The sequence below is a fragment of the Argiope bruennichi genome, chromosome 6 (genome assembly GCF_947563725.1).
Source record: "Argiope bruennichi chromosome 6, qqArgBrue1.1, whole genome shotgun sequence".
In the NCBI taxonomy this organism is placed as follows: domain Eukaryota; kingdom Metazoa; phylum Arthropoda; class Arachnida; order Araneae; family Araneidae; genus Argiope; species Argiope bruennichi.
Window position 1 is genome coordinate 17428867 of NC_079156.1, and position 21432 is coordinate 17450298.

Sequence of the window (21432 nt, forward strand, 5' to 3'; positions counted from 1 at the left end):
GACATTGTAACTTCACTTTTTTTTATATTTGTCTTGTAAACTACACAGGTATTAAATAAAATCTTTTTTTTTTTTTTTTTTTTTTTTTTTTTTTTTTTTAAGCTTTTAACAGTGGAAGAAAATTACCCGAATAAATATTTAATGAAATAATGGATACGATTTAAACTTCAACAATGTAATTTATTGTTACAAATTAAGCAAAAAAAAACAAAAAAACCCAGATTGTCAAAATAAAAAAAATCGCCAAATTCAGCAAAAATTTTCACGATTGTTAAATTGGTATAATTTTTAACTTTTGAAACAGCGTAAAATTTGTTTTACTGGGATAATAAGTTCGAGTTATCGGGAAAAAACACCAAAATTCAATTTAATTTTTAATTAATTAAAATTTAAACAAAAATCTTTTAAAAAAATCGCCCTGAGGTACACATTTTTCGACTCTTCGAGGTATATATGTCCCATGATTGGTAGCTGTAGGTCAAACAGTCTGACCTATAGAATGCCAACGTACACATTCATCTTTATTATCAGTATAGATTATGAGAAAAGGTTTCTTTTTATGAATTATAATATTATGAATTATTAAATTAAATGCTATATTTTATGATTCTGAACACTCCATTTGGCGTGCACTGCTCTTTGTTTGGATATTGTTCTGTGATAATACGTGTGATCTTTTTTACGCGATATAAAATTTTTAAAATGTTGGGAAATATGCTCTAAATTTTGCTATTGTAAACGCTCATAAATACTTGAAGCACTTAGAGAGAACTACTTTAAAAAAATGCATGGCTACTTTCATCTTAAACAGGAGGTACAATTAAAAAAATTATTGATTGAAAAAATATATAGAAGAAAAGCCTCCGTTCATAAAAAAGATAATCAAAACTTCATGGGTTCGACCGTGATGAAATAAAATCGGCTCGATTTTTCGGATATCAAAAATCAATAACAAAAATGAAAATTTGAAGTGGCATATTTCAGTTTCTTTAACATTGTTTTCAATGTAATCTTCGAATTTGTGAACTTTACAAGTTTAATTCGCGATCTGTGAACGCATGGGTGAAATTCCGGTTCCGGTCTGTCTGTCTGGTTTTTCGATAAGAGTCGTCTCTTCTTCCCGTTTGCCTGGGAAGCGGACGGATTACTCGGAAGATTTCTTTTGCTGGATGTTCTGACCTTATTTAGAGCGACGAGACAGAATTCTCTCTCTCTGATGCGGCATACACTCACTTAATTTCGAGTGGAATTTCCGGAAATACGCGTTTTTTCTTATAGTGTTAGTTTTGGTTTCTTAACCTAATGTTTATAGAAAAAATTTTGCTTCAAAGATTAAAAAACTAACTTTTAAAATTTTTTTGGAGTTGATTAGTTAATTGTGAAAAAAAAAAATTCGTTATGTTAAGCCATAATTTTCTAAAAGTTAAGCTACGTGGTATTTTTTATCTATTACAAATGCTGAAAAATTATAGAGTATTTAAAAAATATCGAAATTGCGTTTCATGCTATTAACTTTCACAAAATATTTCTTAGGACCAGTAAAATCCATTGATGAAAATGAGATGCGTTTTCCCCCAAGAGACTGAAATTAAACTTTGACACAGAGCTATACTTGTAGTCAGAAAACTTCCATACCCAATTTGATGCACTTAAATCATTGCATTTTTGAGTTATCATGTTTATAAGTATCTGAAAATACAGACTGACAATCGTTCAATCCCACGATGGATTTGGTCCAAAATTTGGAATGTGTTTACATTGTAGATTGTGCAATCTGTGTGCCGAATTTTATTACTCTTGCTCTTTTCGTTTTGTAAGTATTGTGTTAACTAATATTCGAACAGCCTGACAGACAGACTTTTTCTTTGAGTGAATTTCCCTCAGAATTTGATAGAAAGCTAGAAATATGGTGTAAAGATTGTACACCAAATTTCATCCCTCTAGCTCAAAGAGTTTTTGAACGTTCTTTCTCACGGACACAAATGAGCTGACAGTCAGATATTTTTTTAAAAATGTGTTTTCGAATTCTGGGAAGTCTGAAACGTGGAAATACGTCAAAATCTCGAGTTCGAATCTTGTTACATTTACAATATTATTATTTTTTTTTATCTTTCGTATTTAAGAAAGTAAAAAGGAATCTCACCAATTATATGTGAAAAATTGTTAATATTATATTATTAATTTTTAGTTTAGAGAATTTGTATTTGTTTAAATTTATTTATTTAGAAATTATGCTAACAATATTTTTACAAGATCATCTGCCTGCAAGTTTTTTTTGTCTTAATGCCTGCTTATTCAAAAATCCGCCACTGAAATATTTTTTCAAAACATAGAAAGAAACTATCAACTTCACATTAATTCTATTACGCAAATTACACGCACACACGCGCGTGCACACACACACACACACACACACGCGCGCGCACACACACACACATACATATGTGTGTGTGTGTGTATGCGTGTATGTGCACGCGTGCGTATGTGTGTATGTGAGAGAAAGATGGAAATGTAAAGGATTTTTTCCAAAATTTCAACTCGTGTCCCCCTCCCCCAAAATCCATTACTTACAAGGAAGGATGTGATTTTCAGAATGTGAATCACAGAAAAGAACGTAAAAATACTCGTTCTCATCTACTCTACTGTACTTTTTCAAAATCTGAAAAAGTAGAATATTGTAATCATATCTCCAGTTCCTTATCTTCATATCTTCCAGTTCTTTCAGTAAAATATCTCCAGTTCCTTATCTTCATATCTTCCAGTTCTTTCAGTAAAATATCTCCAGTTCCTTATCTTCATATCTTCCAGTTCTTTCAGTAAAATATCTCCAGTTTTTGATAAATATCCATGTTTTGCAACTTCGTCAGTCCAGAATTTTTTTTTAAAGAATTATATCTATCTGTTAGTGAACATCGCTGACCAATAAAAATAATGATTAAAGTGTGAAATTTGGTATTTAGCGTTTTTTACCGAATTTATAGATATTTCCAACAATTTTAGATGAGTTTTATCCCTTAAAAATGGACCTGTCTGTGGGCTCATGCACATATAAATACGAAGTTCAAAACCATTACGAATTAAATTCATTAAATTTGATACTATGTTTTTTTATCACCAGAATTTTATTTTTATTTAGTATGCAATAAAAATGAAACTTAAATATCGGTGTTAATTGTTTGTTCAAGTTTATAATAACCGTCATGTTTGACTTATTTTTTTAATTAGTTTTATTATCAAAGCTATTATCAATTTTATCATGTTGATAACGAGGCAGATGTGGGGAGTAATTAAGTAGAATTAGTAGAATGTGAGGAGTAGTAAGTAAGATCATTTGCCATTAGTGGTTAATAGGAATTAACAAAATTAAAAAAATTTTTTCTTTGCACTTCCTTTTAGAGTCTGAAGTATTAATGTTGAGAATGTTTGTAGCGACTTACAATATTATTGGAATATACGATGAGAGAGAAACTTTCTCTTCCCTTGAAAGATTACTTTTTGAGGTTGTCGAACCTTTTCAATTTATAATAAAAATGTCAAATTGCAATTTTATTTTATGGCTCTTCTCTTTGTTTTATGTGGGAAGATATCTTTGAATTGAAATTAAATGTATCTCTGCAGAAGGATTTTTTTCCCTCTGTTGAAGTAATATAAAAATATTTACTAACCATTACTTGCATGTCTTTGTTTGCATTTTGTTTCACAGTTATATGCATTGAAAAAACTTTAAATATTTTCCATCTTCTATAACTGATTCTTAGTACAAACGTTTTTTAAAAACATTTTTTGCATACAAGAATATCTAGGAAATTAATTTTAAGAATAAAAGATTTCTAAAAAAAAAATGCGATTTCGATATTTTGATGAATTTTTACATTTTAGAAATAAATTAAGAGTGAAAAAACGCGTTGTTTGCAATTATCTCTGTGTAGACTCGATAAATCTAAAATCCAGCAAGCCAAGTGAATGAAACTTGATATGTAGCCTTTCACCGAAATTTTAGATTTCCGTCAATTTTCAGACGGAATTCTTAGAGGAAATCTATCCATATGTATTCGTATAAACATGATAAATCAGATAACGTATTGAACGTTTGTGCTGTGTGCCTGCTTTGTTATTGAGCCTTATCATTCATAAACGGTACGATTTAGATAAATAAAATTTGATATTTGTTCTTTCCTCTAAATTTGCATATGTACATTAAATTTTGGATGCATTTGGTCAAAAGAAAGTCGAAAACAAAACGAGATAATCGAGAAAGAACACTACCTTCAGTTTTACCGTTGCTGCATAAGTGAAATTAGTAAATAAGTACAATATTTAGTCAAGGTTTTAGTAAATAAATAGAAAAATTAGCAAGTTGAACTTCATTCCTTAATTATATTTCCATATTTTGGAGTGTACAACCCAAGTGCAACTGAAGTAAAGCAGCATAATACACAATATTATGCGATATTATATTATTCAGTATTCAACAGTATTATACAATATTCTGAATATTGTTTAGTATCATACAATATTATACAATATATGTGTGCTACTGGAGATTTTAAATGGATGGAACAAGAAATTGCGCTGGACAGAAAATCGCCTACTGTTCTTTCAGATGGTAAGGTAATGTCATTAGAGATAAGCGAGACAGTTACCGTGTTTTCTTGGTATTATTCTCAATGAATGGAAACATTGATGCTAATATAAAAACCAGAACTAAAAAGCACTAAAAAAAAAAAAGGAGGAATCGGTTGAAGACCCAATAATAGTATTTTGCTTTTAGTAAAATCTAAAGAATTTTAATTCTTGAATATTTTTTAATCGAACCAGATTTGCTGTCACTTAGCTTATTTTTTCTATCGAATTGTAAGTTTTTCCTGTACATTTTTAACATTTATTTTACTGTCTGAGTGTTTCATATTGTAATAATCTTGACAATATAGTTCAAAGTTTAACTCGAAGTATCTCTAGTTCACTTGACGTAAAAAGCTATTGGTGATTTATGTAATGAATGATTGCGCGCATCTAAAGGATATTGAAAGATCTACATAATTGTTTTAAAAAACTCATTTAAATATTATAAATTTTAAAGATTTATAAAATTTTTAAACGCACGTACACAAGCATACAAGGTTTCCGTTTGATCAACAAGATTGTTAAGCAGAGATTGCGCATATACTTTACATTTTTGAGGATAGGAGAAGTATTTGATTTTTTAATGCAGGGATGGAAACGTTTATTCATGATGATTCTGTTCCCCACTTCAAACTCGTCACTGCAGCGAAAAGGGGGGAAAAACGACTCGTACTAACTATGCAATTTGGACTTAGCGCAATCGGTATACAATTCAGCATATTATTTTTTGTTCATTACGAGTTAAGTTGAACCAAAGAGAGAGATTCTGCTCTTCAAGAATTGTCGCTAAACTTTTTATTAACAAATTAAATGCTAAACGGAGAAATTAAATGGAAATGGGACATTTCACTGTTTGCTTAGTTTTTAAACACATAAAATACTGCATTATTTTCAAATTGACAAACTGTTGCCACATTTCCACTGATGGATGATCATCCAAGGTTAAGGCTTTCTATCCTGGATTAAAGTTTTCTTTTTGTTCCTTTCTAAAGAAAGGAATTAAAAATCTTAATAAGCTTTTGTGTTTTTAAAGTTAACAACGAAACATCTAATCCTTTGCAGAGTGGCTTTTATAAATACTTTGAATATTAACATCTACCAAATGATAACAATACTGAATAACTGTTTATCATTAATTCGTTTTCTCTGTTCTCAAAAAGCAGAAATAATTCTCTTAGTGCATTAAGTTAACGAAACACTTAAAATGGAAGAGTTCTGGATTAGCACTGAAAGCAGATTGAGTTAATTGAGTAGAATTGAAAATTATAGCTGGCTAAATTGTATGATTTATTTACCTTTATGCATTAATATGAATGGTGCTAGTGGTTTGTTCATCAGCACATTTAAAGCCTCGTATTTTAGTAATTTGCGAAATAGTAATGTCATTTAAAAAATAAATAAAGTGAGGTTATAGAAAATATTATAGAGTGAATTGAAGAGAAAAAACAATTTTGTAAGAATATTAAGTAATTTATATAGCAATAAATAAAAAATAAATTGAAATTAATTAAATTAATAAAAATTATTAAAATTAATAAAAATTTTGAAATCTATATAAATAAAACCGATGTGTGTCTGTTTGAATTCTATGCAATTACATGTTCAATGACGAATTCGATAGAAATCTGAAGAAGATATTCCGTTGTACCTGAAAAGATTAACTGTGCTATTAAGAAGTTATTACATCCTCGTTAAAGGGTTAAAATAGGGATTAAGTAATTTTATGTTTTTCTGCTGTAACTTCGAAGCATATTATTTACAAAAACTATTTTTATACCATTTTAGCATTAAAATAATTAGATTTCCAGCGATAGTTTTCATTTCCGAATGACTGTTTCTTCGATTTTAATGTATTTTTCAAAATTAATTTAAACGCAATTTTTTTTCGCACTTTTCAATTTTTTGAGTGCATTATCCTGCATGGTCATTATTGTTATAGCATCAGAAAATCAGAATTATGTCATTCTCCTGGCCTAGGCTAGCGCGTCTTCCCCGTGATCTTGGCGTTCCGGGTTCGAATCCTGGTTCGGGCACGGTTGTACTGTACCCGATGTTTTATCTGTGAGGTGTGTGAAAGAGTCCCTCCCCCCTGTAAAAAGGGGTTTTGCAAGCGACTGTGAGAGTATCATCTTCATATGAGTAAAGTCAGATTTCTGACATCGGTGCTCAGGGGTCCTTACTCTTAGAAGCTATTGTGCCCTTCTTTCCCCGATCTTTCTTGATTTGAATTGGTTGCCTTTCCAAGTGGAATATGCAACGGTAACGAATCTAAATACTATATTTTCAATATTTGATTAAAGATAAAAGAAAATTTAAATATCTTAGGTCTTAAAATAGTATGACCTTGAATAAATACTGACTACAAAATCAGCACAGAACCAAAAATATTATTAAAAATTATGGTAATTTTCATTGGTTTTGACATTCCGTTGATTGCACATTACATGTTGCTGGTTGGAAATTTCTTTGAGCTTTATGTGAATTTTGTAATCATTTGAATTCTGTTTTTAGTAGTAAATAATATTAAGACGTTTATAAATGTTATTACGTCAATTATTAATTTTAGGAAATATTAAGTATTATGAGCAAAAACTATTTTAGATTTCTGCAACATTTTAAATAAAAATAAATTGCCAGTATCAATCTATAAATTTCATATTTTGCTCATGGTCAAATATATGTTGTCAAATTCTAGAGTGAATATTGCACGCAATTTTTATATTTATATGTATATTCAAATTGTGAAGCTAATAACGTCGTTTATCCGAAAGTTTTGTAACATTAATTGATTAATTATTATTAATTAAGAGTTCAAGATCCGGAAATCTTGTAACGGTTTGAATACAAGAATCGAAAAAATGTACAACTTAATAGTATACGTTTTTTGTTTATTTTTATTTACAGAGCAGATATATTCAGGTGCAGTAGTTAGTTGAAAAAATATATTATAAATACGATTAAGATTCCAATTTTACTTAAAATATTTCTATTAGTGTCTTGTACTTTACAATTTTTTTAACCTTTATAATTTCGATATTAAAAAAGTCTTTCCACTTTTCAGCACATTAATAAAAAAACTTTTTATTACTTTCTCGTTTACGAAGTATAGAGAAACTATTGTAATGGTCAAAAAATTCAGGCGCGAGATATTGATGCATCTTCCACATTTCAAACCTCCTTGAATTGGAAAAACTCGTTTTTAGAATATATTTGTCCGCCTGTCTTTCGCTCTGTGACAAAGATAACTCAAAAGTTCATTGAACTAGACGAACGGAATTTGGTATACGGTCTTTAAACCAAATTTGTACATTTCTATCTAATTTTGAGCAAAATCTATTCAGAGGAAGTCTGTCTGTCTCGCTGTTCGAATATAAGTTAACACGATAGTTACAAAACAAAGTGAACTAGATGGATAAAATTCGTTTCACATCTGTAGTGTTATATATTATCTTGAAAGACCGAAATCTGGAAAATATGGACACTCACTGGTGAATGTCAACATTATATCAAATACCTCGGTGAAAGACGGAATATTTTATATACCAAATATTTCGGTGAAAGACCGAATATTTTATTATATTCTTATATATTCGGACTATCACCGGGGTCTGTCGACAATCACCATATACTAATAGCGAATGTCGAAAAAATTATTTTTTTTTTTACGTTTTTAAATCGTACTTTATTATTAAAACATATTATGAATGATATATGTCAAAATAAGAGAAAGCTATAGTAATTAACTTAAAAAACTATAGCAATTAAACTATTAAACTTAAAGCTATAGTATTAAATTTAATTATGTGATTGACGTTATACTGTCTTATTTGTTACAACAATTTAAACTGTTAGGGCACTTTAAATTGCACAAGAGTCCCTTTCTTTTACGATTGCATCTAGTAGTGAAACATCTCTTTTTGCAATGGCAGCGTATATAGCCTTGCCCTCCAATTCTCGAATTAGCTGCAATGGCTTCTCTCAGCGATATTTCTTGAGAAGAAATCTCATCTATGGAAAGTAACTTTTCTTTACAAATTACAGACTGATTACGGGTATAAAGCTGCTTGAGGGTACCATTTTTGTTCCTAATTTATAAAAGTCGGAGTCTTCTATTCCAACAATAACCATCAACAAACACATTTCATGCATCTGTGCGACCACGGTCAACATCAGGGACTTGTATTCGCACACTGGTGTCGTCTCTCCATGGACATCGGCGTCTCGTTTCGACCTCCACCAGAGCATGTTGGTGATTGTCTACAGATACCGGTGATAGTCCGAATATATAAGAATATAGTAAAATATTCGGTCTTTCATTGAGGTATTTAGTATATATTGACATTCACCGGTGAGTGTCGACATTCTCCAATTTCGGACATTCACGATAATATCTACATTTATCAAATTTTAAACCAAATCCAATAAAGGGTAACGTCTGTCAGTCTATAATTTCAGAAGTATGTAAAAGCAAGAACTGAAAAAAACCCAGTGATTTAAATTTATCAAAAGGTATTTAGTATGTGATTTTGTGATTAAAATTGTAATGTCAAATTTTCATGTCAATCTGTTGGGAAGAAGCACATCTAAAACACAAATTCGATTTTCGAATATTATTAACGACATGCCTGGGATTCATCGCCAAAAAACTCGCCAAGGATCACACAATAGCTTCAGTAAAAATGTTAAATTCACTAAAGTTTAGTATTTCGTAATTAATGGCATCAGCGCCTTGCAAAGTGTGCTTTGACTTCCTCAAGATCCAAAATTTTTTTGCGGGGATTGGAGGAATAACACTTTTATTAGAAAGTATGCTAGAAGGTTTAAGGGAGACCACTCCTACTGGTTTCCCATGTATAGAAATTTTATTTTAAATCATCAATAAGAGTGTTAACGATGCTTTTGATTTTTACTTTCTACAATATATTTCTTTCTTTCTTAATCCATAAATAGTTGCTGAAACAGGCCAATTATATTTGTGTTTTTCTTGCTTACAGGCAGAGGATGAGATTCGACAGTTGCAGAAGATGATACAGAGCCTCGAAAATGACCTGGACCGAGTACAAGCTGATCTGACGCAGTCCAACGTAATTCTGGAGGAAAAGGACAAAATGTTACATGCTGTAAGTGATTTTCTTTAATTTTTCTAGGGTGCACATCCCAGTACGAAAACAGTTTTATTTTATTTTTCTAAAATTAGATGTAATTGTTAGTATTTTTAAAAAATGCCATTGTAAGTGTTCACTAAACTAATTCTTCAAAGAAAATGCAAGCTAATAAAATAATTTAATCTCTGTTTTGTGAAATAGTGAACTTTTACATGTAAAAAAGTATGTTTTATGTGAACAAGTAAAGTATGAGCAAAGATGCCAAAATTGTATGCATCTCATTTTTTTTATTGTCTTTACTTCGATCCATTTGAGTTCAGTTAAACCAAAGCAATTTCTTTTAATACCAAAATGTCTCTGAATTTTGTGGGAGAGGACTTACAAAAATTGGAGGGAAAAAAATTTCTTTAAAAAAATAGCCTCACAAATGCTATTGGGAGAAATATGGACTATTGACACATAACGTTTTTGAAACTTGACAATGCAAGTTCATGATTACATAATTATATAATCGATAGCAGCTCTAATAATTCAGACCATATAAAAAAGGAAAAAATTACTGGAATTTTTCGTACCTTCCTGGAATGAAGATATTCCAAGTTTTTGTTAAGATCAACATGCGTCTAATTTAAACCTCAACGCTTGTTTTTCCTGGATATAAGATCTTTCTCCTTAGGGATTATTTAACCCTTTGCACTTGAATGTCTGTTTTCAAGCACCATTCAAGAAGAGGCATAATTTTGACGTTTTATCTATTTATTTGTTTAATTTTGATTATTAAAAATACCTACAGAGTGGTAAGATGATGCACTGTTCATTCTCGGATTGTGGAACCGTCAGCACTTTTGAACATGCGTCTGGGGACAATTTTTTCTTCAAAAAAAAAAAAAAAAAGGAGTTGAAGGGAAATTGAAAGGAGTATAAAATAAAAGGATAGGATAGTAATAGGATAAAAGATTTGTCGTGAAATTAAAAGGGATAATTACCACTCATCTGTTTGTGTACTACCCCTTAGCGCAGTGCAAGCATCGAAAGTATCGAAAAGTATATATATATATATATATATATATATATATATATATATATATATATATTGGAGCAATAAACAAGTCCTTGCATTAGGTAATAATTATACATCAAATTACTTTTTCGAGTTCAAAGGGTTAAAGTCCATCTTGTTGATATCCCTATCTAGCAGATTTTAACGAACAATAGATCGAGAATGATGAAGACTTTTAGTGGTATGCTACATATGGCAAAGGAGAATGTTATGATTATGATCTGTTAACCACGAGAACGGTGGTTATAATGAAAGAAATAGATTTAATCGTTAACAAAGTGAATTCCTTGGGAAGAACCCTTTGAGAAAGAAATTTTATGCAAAAAGCTGTATTATATTGAATTTCATTTTATGATTTATCTATTTACTCATTGACATTTATGATGCGCCCATGAATTTACGTTTTTGAATATTACTTTAAATGCCACTTTCAAATCCTATCTATGACTTTTGGAACTTTTTAAAAAAGAATTTGGTGGTGGTGGTGGGGGAAGAGGATCTATTATTTTGTTTACAAAATTTCGAAACTTTTCAGTCGGTAGATCGAATTGTAGATAAATCTGAGCAGTGGCGAATTTAAATATTTTGCAGCCCTAAACAGTGCTCTGTATTGGATCCTTTTTAAAGTAATTTATGTTTAATTTCCCATTTCAGTGTATTTTATTATGTTTTAGATTAATCAATTTTTATTTTAATTAACTTGGTGAAAATTCATTTGTTTTAATTTTTCCATAATGATTCCAGACCATAATGATTCCATAATGATTGTATACTATGGTATTGAAACAGACTTTCAGTGTTCATTCGATTATTGAAATTTATAATAACTGAATGAGCGGAAGAGCATTAATGAAATATTTCATGATGAAATGTTGCAATTATCATAATATTTAGTAATTCACAAAATTTGTACTTTAAACTAATATATTTATTTGGCAATTTGGGAACTACATGTTGCGGCTCATACTCAACTTAGTTTCTCTATGTTGCAACTTTGTCGGAAATTCACCTTTAATTCTGAGTACCGATTTTTTAAAAAACTTTTTTGCATGTAAGTTTGGAGAACAGTATTGTAATTGTCCAAATCTGAGATTTTGACAATTTTTCTGAGTTCGGCATAAATTTTTAGCATTATGTCTGCCCATCGTTCGTATGTGGCAAGGATAACTTAAACACGCTTTGAACAAGAATGAAATTTGGTATGCGACTTTATACAAATATGTCGATTTCAATTTTTCAAGTTCTTTTTTCAAATTTTGCGCAAAATTCATTCAGAAGAAGTCTGTCTGTACGACTGTTCAGAAAAAAAAAGTTAAAGCAATAACTACAAAACGATAAGATCAAGATATATAAAATTTGGTACTCATATTTAATATCTATAGTGTAGAAACCTTCCAATTCATAGAAGGGTTGAATGTTTGTCGGTCTGTACTTTCAGAAACATGTAAATGCAATAGCTAAAAAACGCATTGACTTAATTATATCAAATTTAGTATGTGATTTGACCGCTTCAATTGTTGTACTATATCAAATGTTGGTTTCAAACGATCTGGAAAAACAGACATCAGATTTTTCGCCTACTTTTAATTTTAAGCCGGGAATTAATAGTATGTTAGAAGGGGAAAAAAAAACCCCACCTCGCCAAAGATTACATGATTGACTTAGTAAAAATTTTAAATTCACGCCAAAGGTTAATATTTCGTAACTCTTGTACACCAATGCCATCAGGACGTTCTTTGGGATATCACCTTAATTAGGAAGTATGCGAGAAAAGTTTGGGGAGACCACTCACGCTGATTTTTGAGACTGTCATGTGTGAGGTTTCGTTTTCAGCGGTGCCCGTAAAATCTAGAATAACAATAAATTATTTACACCTAGACTTTATATAACTTAAAAAAATAATTTAATTTTTAATTGCCATTAATTAGAAATTGCTTGTTTTGAATGGAAAATTTGATACTTATCTCCAAATTTGTTATAAAGACCAAATACTAAATTCCATCCGTCCAGCTCAAACCATTTTTAAGTTATCTTTGTCACAGCCATAATGCAAAAATATATTTTTCGAACTCAAGTAGATCTTGAATGGAGATTTGTCAAAATTTCAAGTTCGAATATTTTAACGATTACAATATTTTCACTATATTTTGTATACTAGAAAGTAAAAAGTTTTCCACTCACGTGTACACACACACACTTACTAGTATATCTGTATTTAGCAATGTTGATATACATAGTACATAGAGTCTTTTTTTACGGCTGTTGTGTCTTTTTGTGTAAACTCCATAAATAACTAAAAGTAATTAATTGCTACTGACCGCTTGTGATAAGGTAAATAATAATAAATGAATGTAAATAAAAGCTTGCAGTCCATTGAAAGTTCTTTTATTAGAAACTGCCTTGAAAAGTTAAAGAGAAGAATACTTTTTCGTTGTCTCTGATAACCATCAAGACACTTTCCTTTTCCAAATCGTCTGTCTTTTACTCAGATTGCGATGAACATTTATTGCAGTTACTAGACCAAGAAATCTCGCAAGGGCACTGTCGCGTGTCTTCTTAATCTCGACCATCTGCAATTATGTGAACATTTCAAGGTCAAAAGTGGCGTGTTTTTTTTAGTTTTAATTAATTTCATCTGTTAGTATCAAATATGCCGCTGGTTCAACTTATCAGCAGCAGTCTGATTTTCTTAAAACAATGTTTAAATCTTTGTCAACTTAAGTATTGAATCAATGTATATTAAATGAAGTAGAAGTTATGTATAATAATATATATCCAAAACTGCATCAACAATTTTACTTTTATCTTATGCGGATTTTAAAATTTCGTAACTAAGCTGAGAAATCTTTTCTAACCTCCAATTAAAACGACACATTTTATATATAAAATAATCATGAAAACTTTTTTTTATGTTTATGTCCCCTTTGTTTTTCTGCTTATTTAGTTTCCTGATTTACGAAATAATATGCAAAGAGGAAGTATGTCTTTGTATCAAAAATATAAGTATCTTAAATATCAGAAAAATTCAACTTCACACTTTAATGTATCTCCACATCTTAGAGATTCCTGGAACCAAAAAACTATTTTTTGAAATACGTATGTCTTTGAATGTTATAGTTAAAAAAAGCAACTACCTAGACGAATGAAATTTGATAGATTTTTATGTTAAAATTGTAAATAAATTGTAGTATCTAAACTTTGGATGATTATCATCGAATGGAAGTCTATGTATATGTTAATGTAGTAACTCAAGAACACAGCTAGCTAAATGAATGAAATTTGGAAAATTTGTTTCATATCATATATACGTATGACTGGAACTTTTCACCAAGTCCATGGAAAGGTTGATTGCTTGCCTGTTTATGGTTTTATGGGCGAGTTAACCAAGAAATAAATCAAGGCAGATAATTAAAGTTTCGTATGTGGTCATGCAATCAAAATTGCAGTGTGGGTGTGAAAGGATTTGTGGTTATATTGCATTCTAGATATATCCAGACAAAGAGTAAGATTTTTTAGGGTCAATTGAACAACCCATTTGTCAATAACATGTTTATAATATGTTATTTCATACATTGTAGTTGAATAGATTGTATTATATTTTTCTACAAAATTGAAAGTAGCTCTGTAGAACTCATAATTATAATTTTAACAACAAATTTTGCCGCTTTCCAAAGAAGAGAACTATCTTTCAGATGGAATCAAATTTTCTTTTTAACATCATTCAAATCTAAAAGTTGGAAAGATTTTTGCATTTAGAATAAAATGAGACGATAGATTTGAAAGAATTTAAGTGATCTCTCCACATTTTCATCTTGCCAGGGAGAGGGGATGGTCCGTTTTCTAATAATGAACTGACATTTCTTGCTAAAATTATTTTCTTATGAGCCGTGCAATAGTGATTTTGGCCATTACCATTTAATTTTAAAAAAAGTAATATGTTTGCTTAACTTCAGTGTAATGAAACAGTTATCAGCGTGTTCAATCATTCGCTTGTGTGTTTACTACTCAGTTAACCGCAAAAGGAATTTTCAATTTCAAAATGTATGCTCATTTAATACCGATTAATTTAACTGTCTCATATATATCTGCAATTTGTCACTATTTTACGTAGCTGTGGCCAGTATCGCCTTTGAACGACTCTTGGAAATATTGCAGCTCATATTTTATTCGGGTTCGATTAAATTTCCGTAGTATATAAAGAAACTTTATTCTAAAACAATTTTTACATTCAGTTTTAAGGATGTTACAATCACTTTATTTATGAGTGTTCTACATTATATTGGTCCGATTTAAAATTTCATCATAAAAAATTTCGCCAATTCCGAAAAACCGTGTTATAGGTTAAGTGTAGGAATTACATATAAAGCTGTTACTGACTATTATTGCTAGTGAAGCCTACATCTCTTATTAATGATACAAAAATCTTGAAAAAAATTACTTTTTAACACGCGCAACGTCTGTTAGCATATGCCCGAATATATTTGATGCAGTTTTTGCTTGTATTATAGATATACTTCTTAATTTCTTGCATTGCGTATCATGTTCTTATATTATAGGTATGCGTGTTAATTTTTTGCATCGCATATTGCCAGACTTCTTGAAAATCAAAATTTCTAACACATCAAATCATTAGCAAAGTTAAAAAAAAAAAAAAATCTAGAAAAAAGTTCAGTGGAATATTGATATTGAGAGGCAATTTTTGCGCACTGAATGATGTGTTTCTTCTTCCCATTCTAATATATAAGCTATTTTAATTTATATTTTATACTATTTTTTTCAGAATAAGTGGTCGTTTCTATTCTTTTTTTAATGCATGATCCAGAACTTTAAACTAATCGTTATCCATCTCCTTTTATTTCTCGCATATCCCATACAGAATATTCCATTTTCTAGTATATTCCCTTTTTGCTTTCAAAAGACTGTGTTTACCTTTTGTTACCTTAAGGATAATGTTTGTTCACCATTTGCAACAAATAAACCAGTGGTCTCTCTTAAACTTTTTTTCATAGTCTCTACTAAAGCCTTCGAAAAAAATTGTGGACCTTAGGTCAGGCAGAGAATGCTTTACATGTCATTGGCGTACAATGATTACGAAGGATTAACTTCCTACATGATTATAACATTTTTAGCGAATTTTACTCACATATCCGCTTTACTCACATATTCGTCAGCCTTCTCTTCATACGATTTTTACGGAATTTTAGCGACCGTGTTCACAAATGGGCAGGGTTGTAGCCAGCATCTCTTGTGGAAAGGGTGTATCGAGTGAGACAGTAAAATAAATTACACTGCGCACAAAGTCTGTTGATGTAATCATAGGAATGACAGACCCAGTGGTGTAGGTCTACAATATTTATTACAACTTAATAATAAATACGAAATATATACTTGCCTACGTAACAACGAATATAATAATAATTTTATAAAACAACAATATCAAATGATGCATTTAATATCAAAAAATTCAAACTACATTAAAAAATAAATAATTTTCATTTAAAGTTTGTTCTCATAGATATAATTAGTAGAAAACTTCGGCTACATACTGTCCGTCAATATCTCGGTATATAATTACTAACTGCTAATCTTGCACTAGATTCTAAGTGGTCGTCTGTGAAATAGGTACGATATGTTGTCTTAAATATATTCATCGTTTAAAATGCAGATTCACACAGGTAGGTAGAACCAAAGAGCGATGTTAAATGATATATTTTTAAAAAAATTAGGATACGTCCATTAGATTCCAAAAGTTATTCTTAGGTTCTGAACAACGTGCTTTTAAAATCAATTCAGTTTGAAAGAGAAAAACTTCGTTTTCCTCATGGAATAAAGAGAATACATTGTTCCATAAATACGTTACTTTAGTATGTGGATCTTAAGTCTTAGCAAAGGCGGTCACTCCAAGATGTCTTGGTGGTCCACCAATCGATTGCGATCGATTTAATGCCTACCCCTGATGTATCATATGCATAAAAGAGCTTGTAATGTGTTGAGACAACAGAGGAGGAAATATCTTGAAAGATATTAAAAAAATTTAATAATATGAAAAAAAAATCAAGATTAGTATTAGACACAAAACATTCTGTCAGCTTATTTGTATGAATAACTAATTATTATATCCGCGGTTGTTCCACGATTATTCTATTCTGTATCAGTGGAAAAAATGGAAAAAATACAAATATTTTTTTCGCCGTATATTTAACTCCTTCAGATGTTTCATGACTTTAAATTTTTATTAATGATTCCTAATTGATTATTAATATAAACTTTTCGTAGAAACAGTTTTGAAAAATCTATTATTATTATATATATATATATATAAAACACCTGTGTAGAAATGACATTGATGTTGCTGAAAAGCTTTTTCTAAAAAAGATGTGGTAAAAAAAATAAATGATGCTACGTTTCGAAGTTATGGCGAAAAAAACTAAAATCCTTTAATCCCGGTTTCATTCTTTTTCGAGAAATGTAAAAGCTTTGTAATAGCAAAGATTATCTTTCCAGATGCTAAGAAACGTGTGTGTCTAATTTCATTCGAATCCGCAAAAGGACTTGAAATTATCTAAGGTTCAAGTGAACATTCAATTTAATATATATAGTTATAGATCTTATGAATTTCTTTAAAACAAATTTTGGTCTGTAACTTTATAGAACTATTTGTTTATAACATTATCTTTGCACAAAATTATCTTTGGCAAGATTCTAAAGATAAAGTTGTTATTAGAATGATAAATCAATTTTGAAAGTTAAAGGTGGAACATTTTGTAATTTAAATGCTATTTTAAAAATATTTACAAATTGTAAAAATTTTTTTAAAACTGAATTTAGAAGCATTTGTGTGAATTTGTCATTTTAAATCTTAATAAGACTGCGAGACGACATTTTAGTTGGTATATTCCTTCTCCAATCTTCCAAACTGTACCAGCAGCTGAAAAAATCCTTGACAAATTTGAGACAGACAGGTTCGTAGACACGTTTTGTGGAATTCTGTCCCAATCCTAACTCTTTTTTTTTGGCGGGGGGTAGGGGAGGGGGAAGAAGAAGGAAAAGCCCTTTAGGTTTGAAAAAAATAGTCTCTTATCACACACACACACACACAAAGTAAGAAAAGGAGCTTTCGACTATTGTAATTCATAACAACGAATTTCTTAGATTTTAGGCAATTATTTCAAAAGTAATGTAGAAAGTTGGCATACATACTGTTTAGATCTTATTAAGGTATGGCACATAAGTTATTGATTTATGGGAGCTGTATTCATTGCCAATTACTAAACTTATTATTTATATATGTTTTATTCCAAAATTGAGATTTGTGCTATTTTCTTCGATTTTGTTGGGAATACAAATTGTATTAGAATACTTCGATCGTTATTCTTGATGCAGGTTCTATAAGCTATATTATTGTATAATTATTTTCTTCAAAGTACAATTTAAAAAGAAATAGTAACTATCATTGCTTATAAAAACTAGCAATTAATCAATTTTATTTTACATTTTTAAATTTAATGTTTTTACAAAATTTATAATAATGATAAAAGAATTAATTCTCTCGTCATTTGATTCAAAAATGCTATGCACTTTCAGCTTTTTATTTTTCACTAAAAAGCATAGATATGTTTCAGTAATTATTCATTCGATCAGTTTTTTATAATTATCCTGACTTCCGACAGCATAAGATTTTCTAATAAATTATTAAACCTCATTAATTTTCTAAATAAAGAATTATTTTTTAAAATAAATTCTAATATTTTAAGTATAATCATAAATATATTTTGAAATTTTTTCTTCTTAATGTATTTGAAAATATTCTTTTGAAAATTTATATTAAAAAAGATGCTTGTAGATATTTTTTATTCTTTGAAAATGTTTATTGGCAGCATTTTTTTTTTTACATGCTATTTTTATGCAGCTTTATTTATTGGTATTCATTATAGTATATATAATCTTCACTAGATGGCGCCTTCGTTTTTGAGAAATTTCTCTTGAATATGATATTGAAATCTTTTATCAATTTCTTCAAAAACATGAATGATTACAAAAAGTAATAGAAGATAATTGTTTAAAAAGAAACAAAAAAAATTATATAACAGAATTTTTTGTATGCCGTATTAGATGGATATTTCTGAAACGAAGCTTATAAGTTATCTTATTAACAAGAAACATATCGATCCTGTTTTAAAAAATAAAATAAAGAAAGAAACAAAAACGAATGGGAATTTATGATGTTGAATTAAACTCTTTTTTTATTATGAATTAAAAAGTGTCACTGCGGCAGACCTTGTTTGTGCTTAAATTTTGCTTTTGAGTTTTAAAATCATAGTTTTAGTTTATTGTGCAACGATGTGACCTCTTCTTCATCTTTAATATTTTTTAGAAATTTTTTCAATTATTTTTGTGCTGAAATTTTATTATCATTTGTGAAATGATAATTGATCCGAAATTCTTTGATGTTCCAAAAATTGAATTAATTAATTAATTTTGTAAGATAATCAGAAAAAGTTTCGCTTAATATATTCAATTTTAGTCAGATAGATATACTTAAACGTATTATTTTGAAGAGACAAAATTATTTTATGAGAAAAAATTTATATATTCATAGATAAAAAAAAAACCTCCCCACTAAACATGAACATGCACTTTCATCTTTTAACGATATGTGTTTTATATTGATAACAGAAACTTCAATATCGAACGAATATTTATTTTCTTTAAAGAATGCATTCGTCTTTTTCTTTTGGACATTTCAACGCACAACATTTCAGATCTGCACAAACATTTTAAATATGATATCGTGAGGCTTCATCATTCGTTTGGATTTTACACGTAACCGCGAGCCGGCGTCAACACCGCGATTCCAGAAATTACGCTTCCTCAATTGGCAACAGCGAAACACGCCCATTTTAGCTTTTGCTTATCGTGTCAGTCGCGTTCACTGTCATCTTGCAGCTCTCTGTTTGAAAAAAATTCCTCGATTCTTCGCAAAGTGCACGAACTTTTTCCAAAATGACCACCCTACAACAAAGCACCCTCTTGGAGGTACTTAAGAAAAAAATGCGAAGTATGAAAGAGGAATTAGAGGTGGCTAAAGAAGCAGCCGAGGACGCGCAGGCACGCCTTCAGGAGGAAATCAGACGTAGGGAGGAGGTCAGTAAATAAATTTATATACTCTCTAGATAGCTCAATTATACCATGTCCCTCAATTAAATCGTCCATGAATGTATGGAGATATTTCGAATTTACAAAAGTCACCCTGGTTGACCCTTGGTTCTTCTATTGATGTTTTAACTGCCGTGGTTGAATTGATAGTTTCGGTGTCGGTTGCCGATTTTCTCTAATTATTTTGCTAAATATATTTATTTATTTATTTGCCCCATGATTGTGTTTCTCTAAATGTACAATAAGCTGATGATATGTTTTAATTTTTTCTCATTATGTGGCGTATTTTTATTATAAAATATATATTTTTTATTTCAATGTTAAAAGTTTTCTTATATTGCTTTTGATGTTATTGTTTGTTTTTGTCTATTAATTACTGAATCGGATCCAACTGAACACATAAAAGCTATATGTTTATTATTTGAATTTTTTAATAGTTTTCAACTTTGCAAATATCCATTCTTCCAATTATTTCCTCTGAGATACTGATTTGCTTACACTTGATAGGTTTTATTACATTCATCAAATTACATTAATTTTTATTTTATATCATGAAACACATGATCGCTTTATTTATTTATGAAAAAAAGAGGAAACTTGATTGATAGCAATCACACTTTATTGAACTTAAATTATTAGCCCTGAGTTATGTTTAAATAAATTTTGATAATCAAAGAAATTATGGTCATTCATTTGATCATAATATTTTCTTCTTTGATTTTTATTTTCTGGAAAAGAGCTAAAATGCCAAACGTTTTGATAATTCTTATGCGCTATTTAAAAATTCTCTTTACCTATATGCATAAATTTTTTGTTACAAGTTTGCAAGTATTCCAGAAAATTTATGGTAATTATTGATTCTTGACAAATTTTTGTAGTTTTACAGAAATTCGCAGAATAAATTACTTATGTGGTGCAAATTAGTTTTTTAAACTCGCATAGTACATTCTTTAAAAAAAGTATGCATTGAAAGCTAAATAATATTGTACTTAAAGGACTGTGAGGGCATAAAAAAAATGAATCTGCTTACTTTACCAACAATTGAATAATTATTTCTTCTTAAGTAACTGGCTTATTATGTAAGCGTGGTTTTTTCATACATGCTTCATTTTGCGCAGTTTACAAGCTGCAGATTTTTAACATTCATATTAGTATTATGTGATTTTGGTCTTACCTTAACTTTCTTACTTAATAATTTATATATGACTAATACTGAATGTATTAAAATAATTATCTGATATAACTCGTGTTATTTTTGAAGCCTTACATTGTTTTTTTTGTAGTATTATGTATTTTCCTAATTTTCTGTGTATACTTTTATGAATCGAATCGTGGTTAAAGAGCAGTAGTGTTTAGCTTAGTCACTTTAAAAAAAAAAAAAAAAAAAAAAAAAAATTCACCATTGCTCGAATCTGAAGTTAAACATTAATTGTATCTATAGCAAAATTTCAATTCTATTAAAAGTATGCTGTATACTGACACCTATTC

The 21432-nt window shown here is 29.5% G+C and overlaps 1 protein-coding gene across 3 annotated transcripts in view; it reads left to right on the forward strand.

The window, feature by feature from the left end:
• LOC129973012 (tropomyosin-like) overlaps positions 1 to 21432 on the forward strand; it is a 90223-nt gene that overhangs the window by 34805 nt on the left and 33986 nt on the right. For 2 of the 3 annotated variants that reach the window (XM_056087358.1, XM_056087357.1), the window contains exon 2: positions 9618 to 9743. In XM_056087358.1, coding sequence (XP_055943333.1) covers positions 9618 to 9743 — 126 coding nt within the window. Of the gene's footprint in view, positions 1 to 9617; positions 9744 to 19670; positions 19933 to 21432 lie in introns of those variants that run through there. The other variant, XM_056087359.1, reaches the window with a different exon arrangement.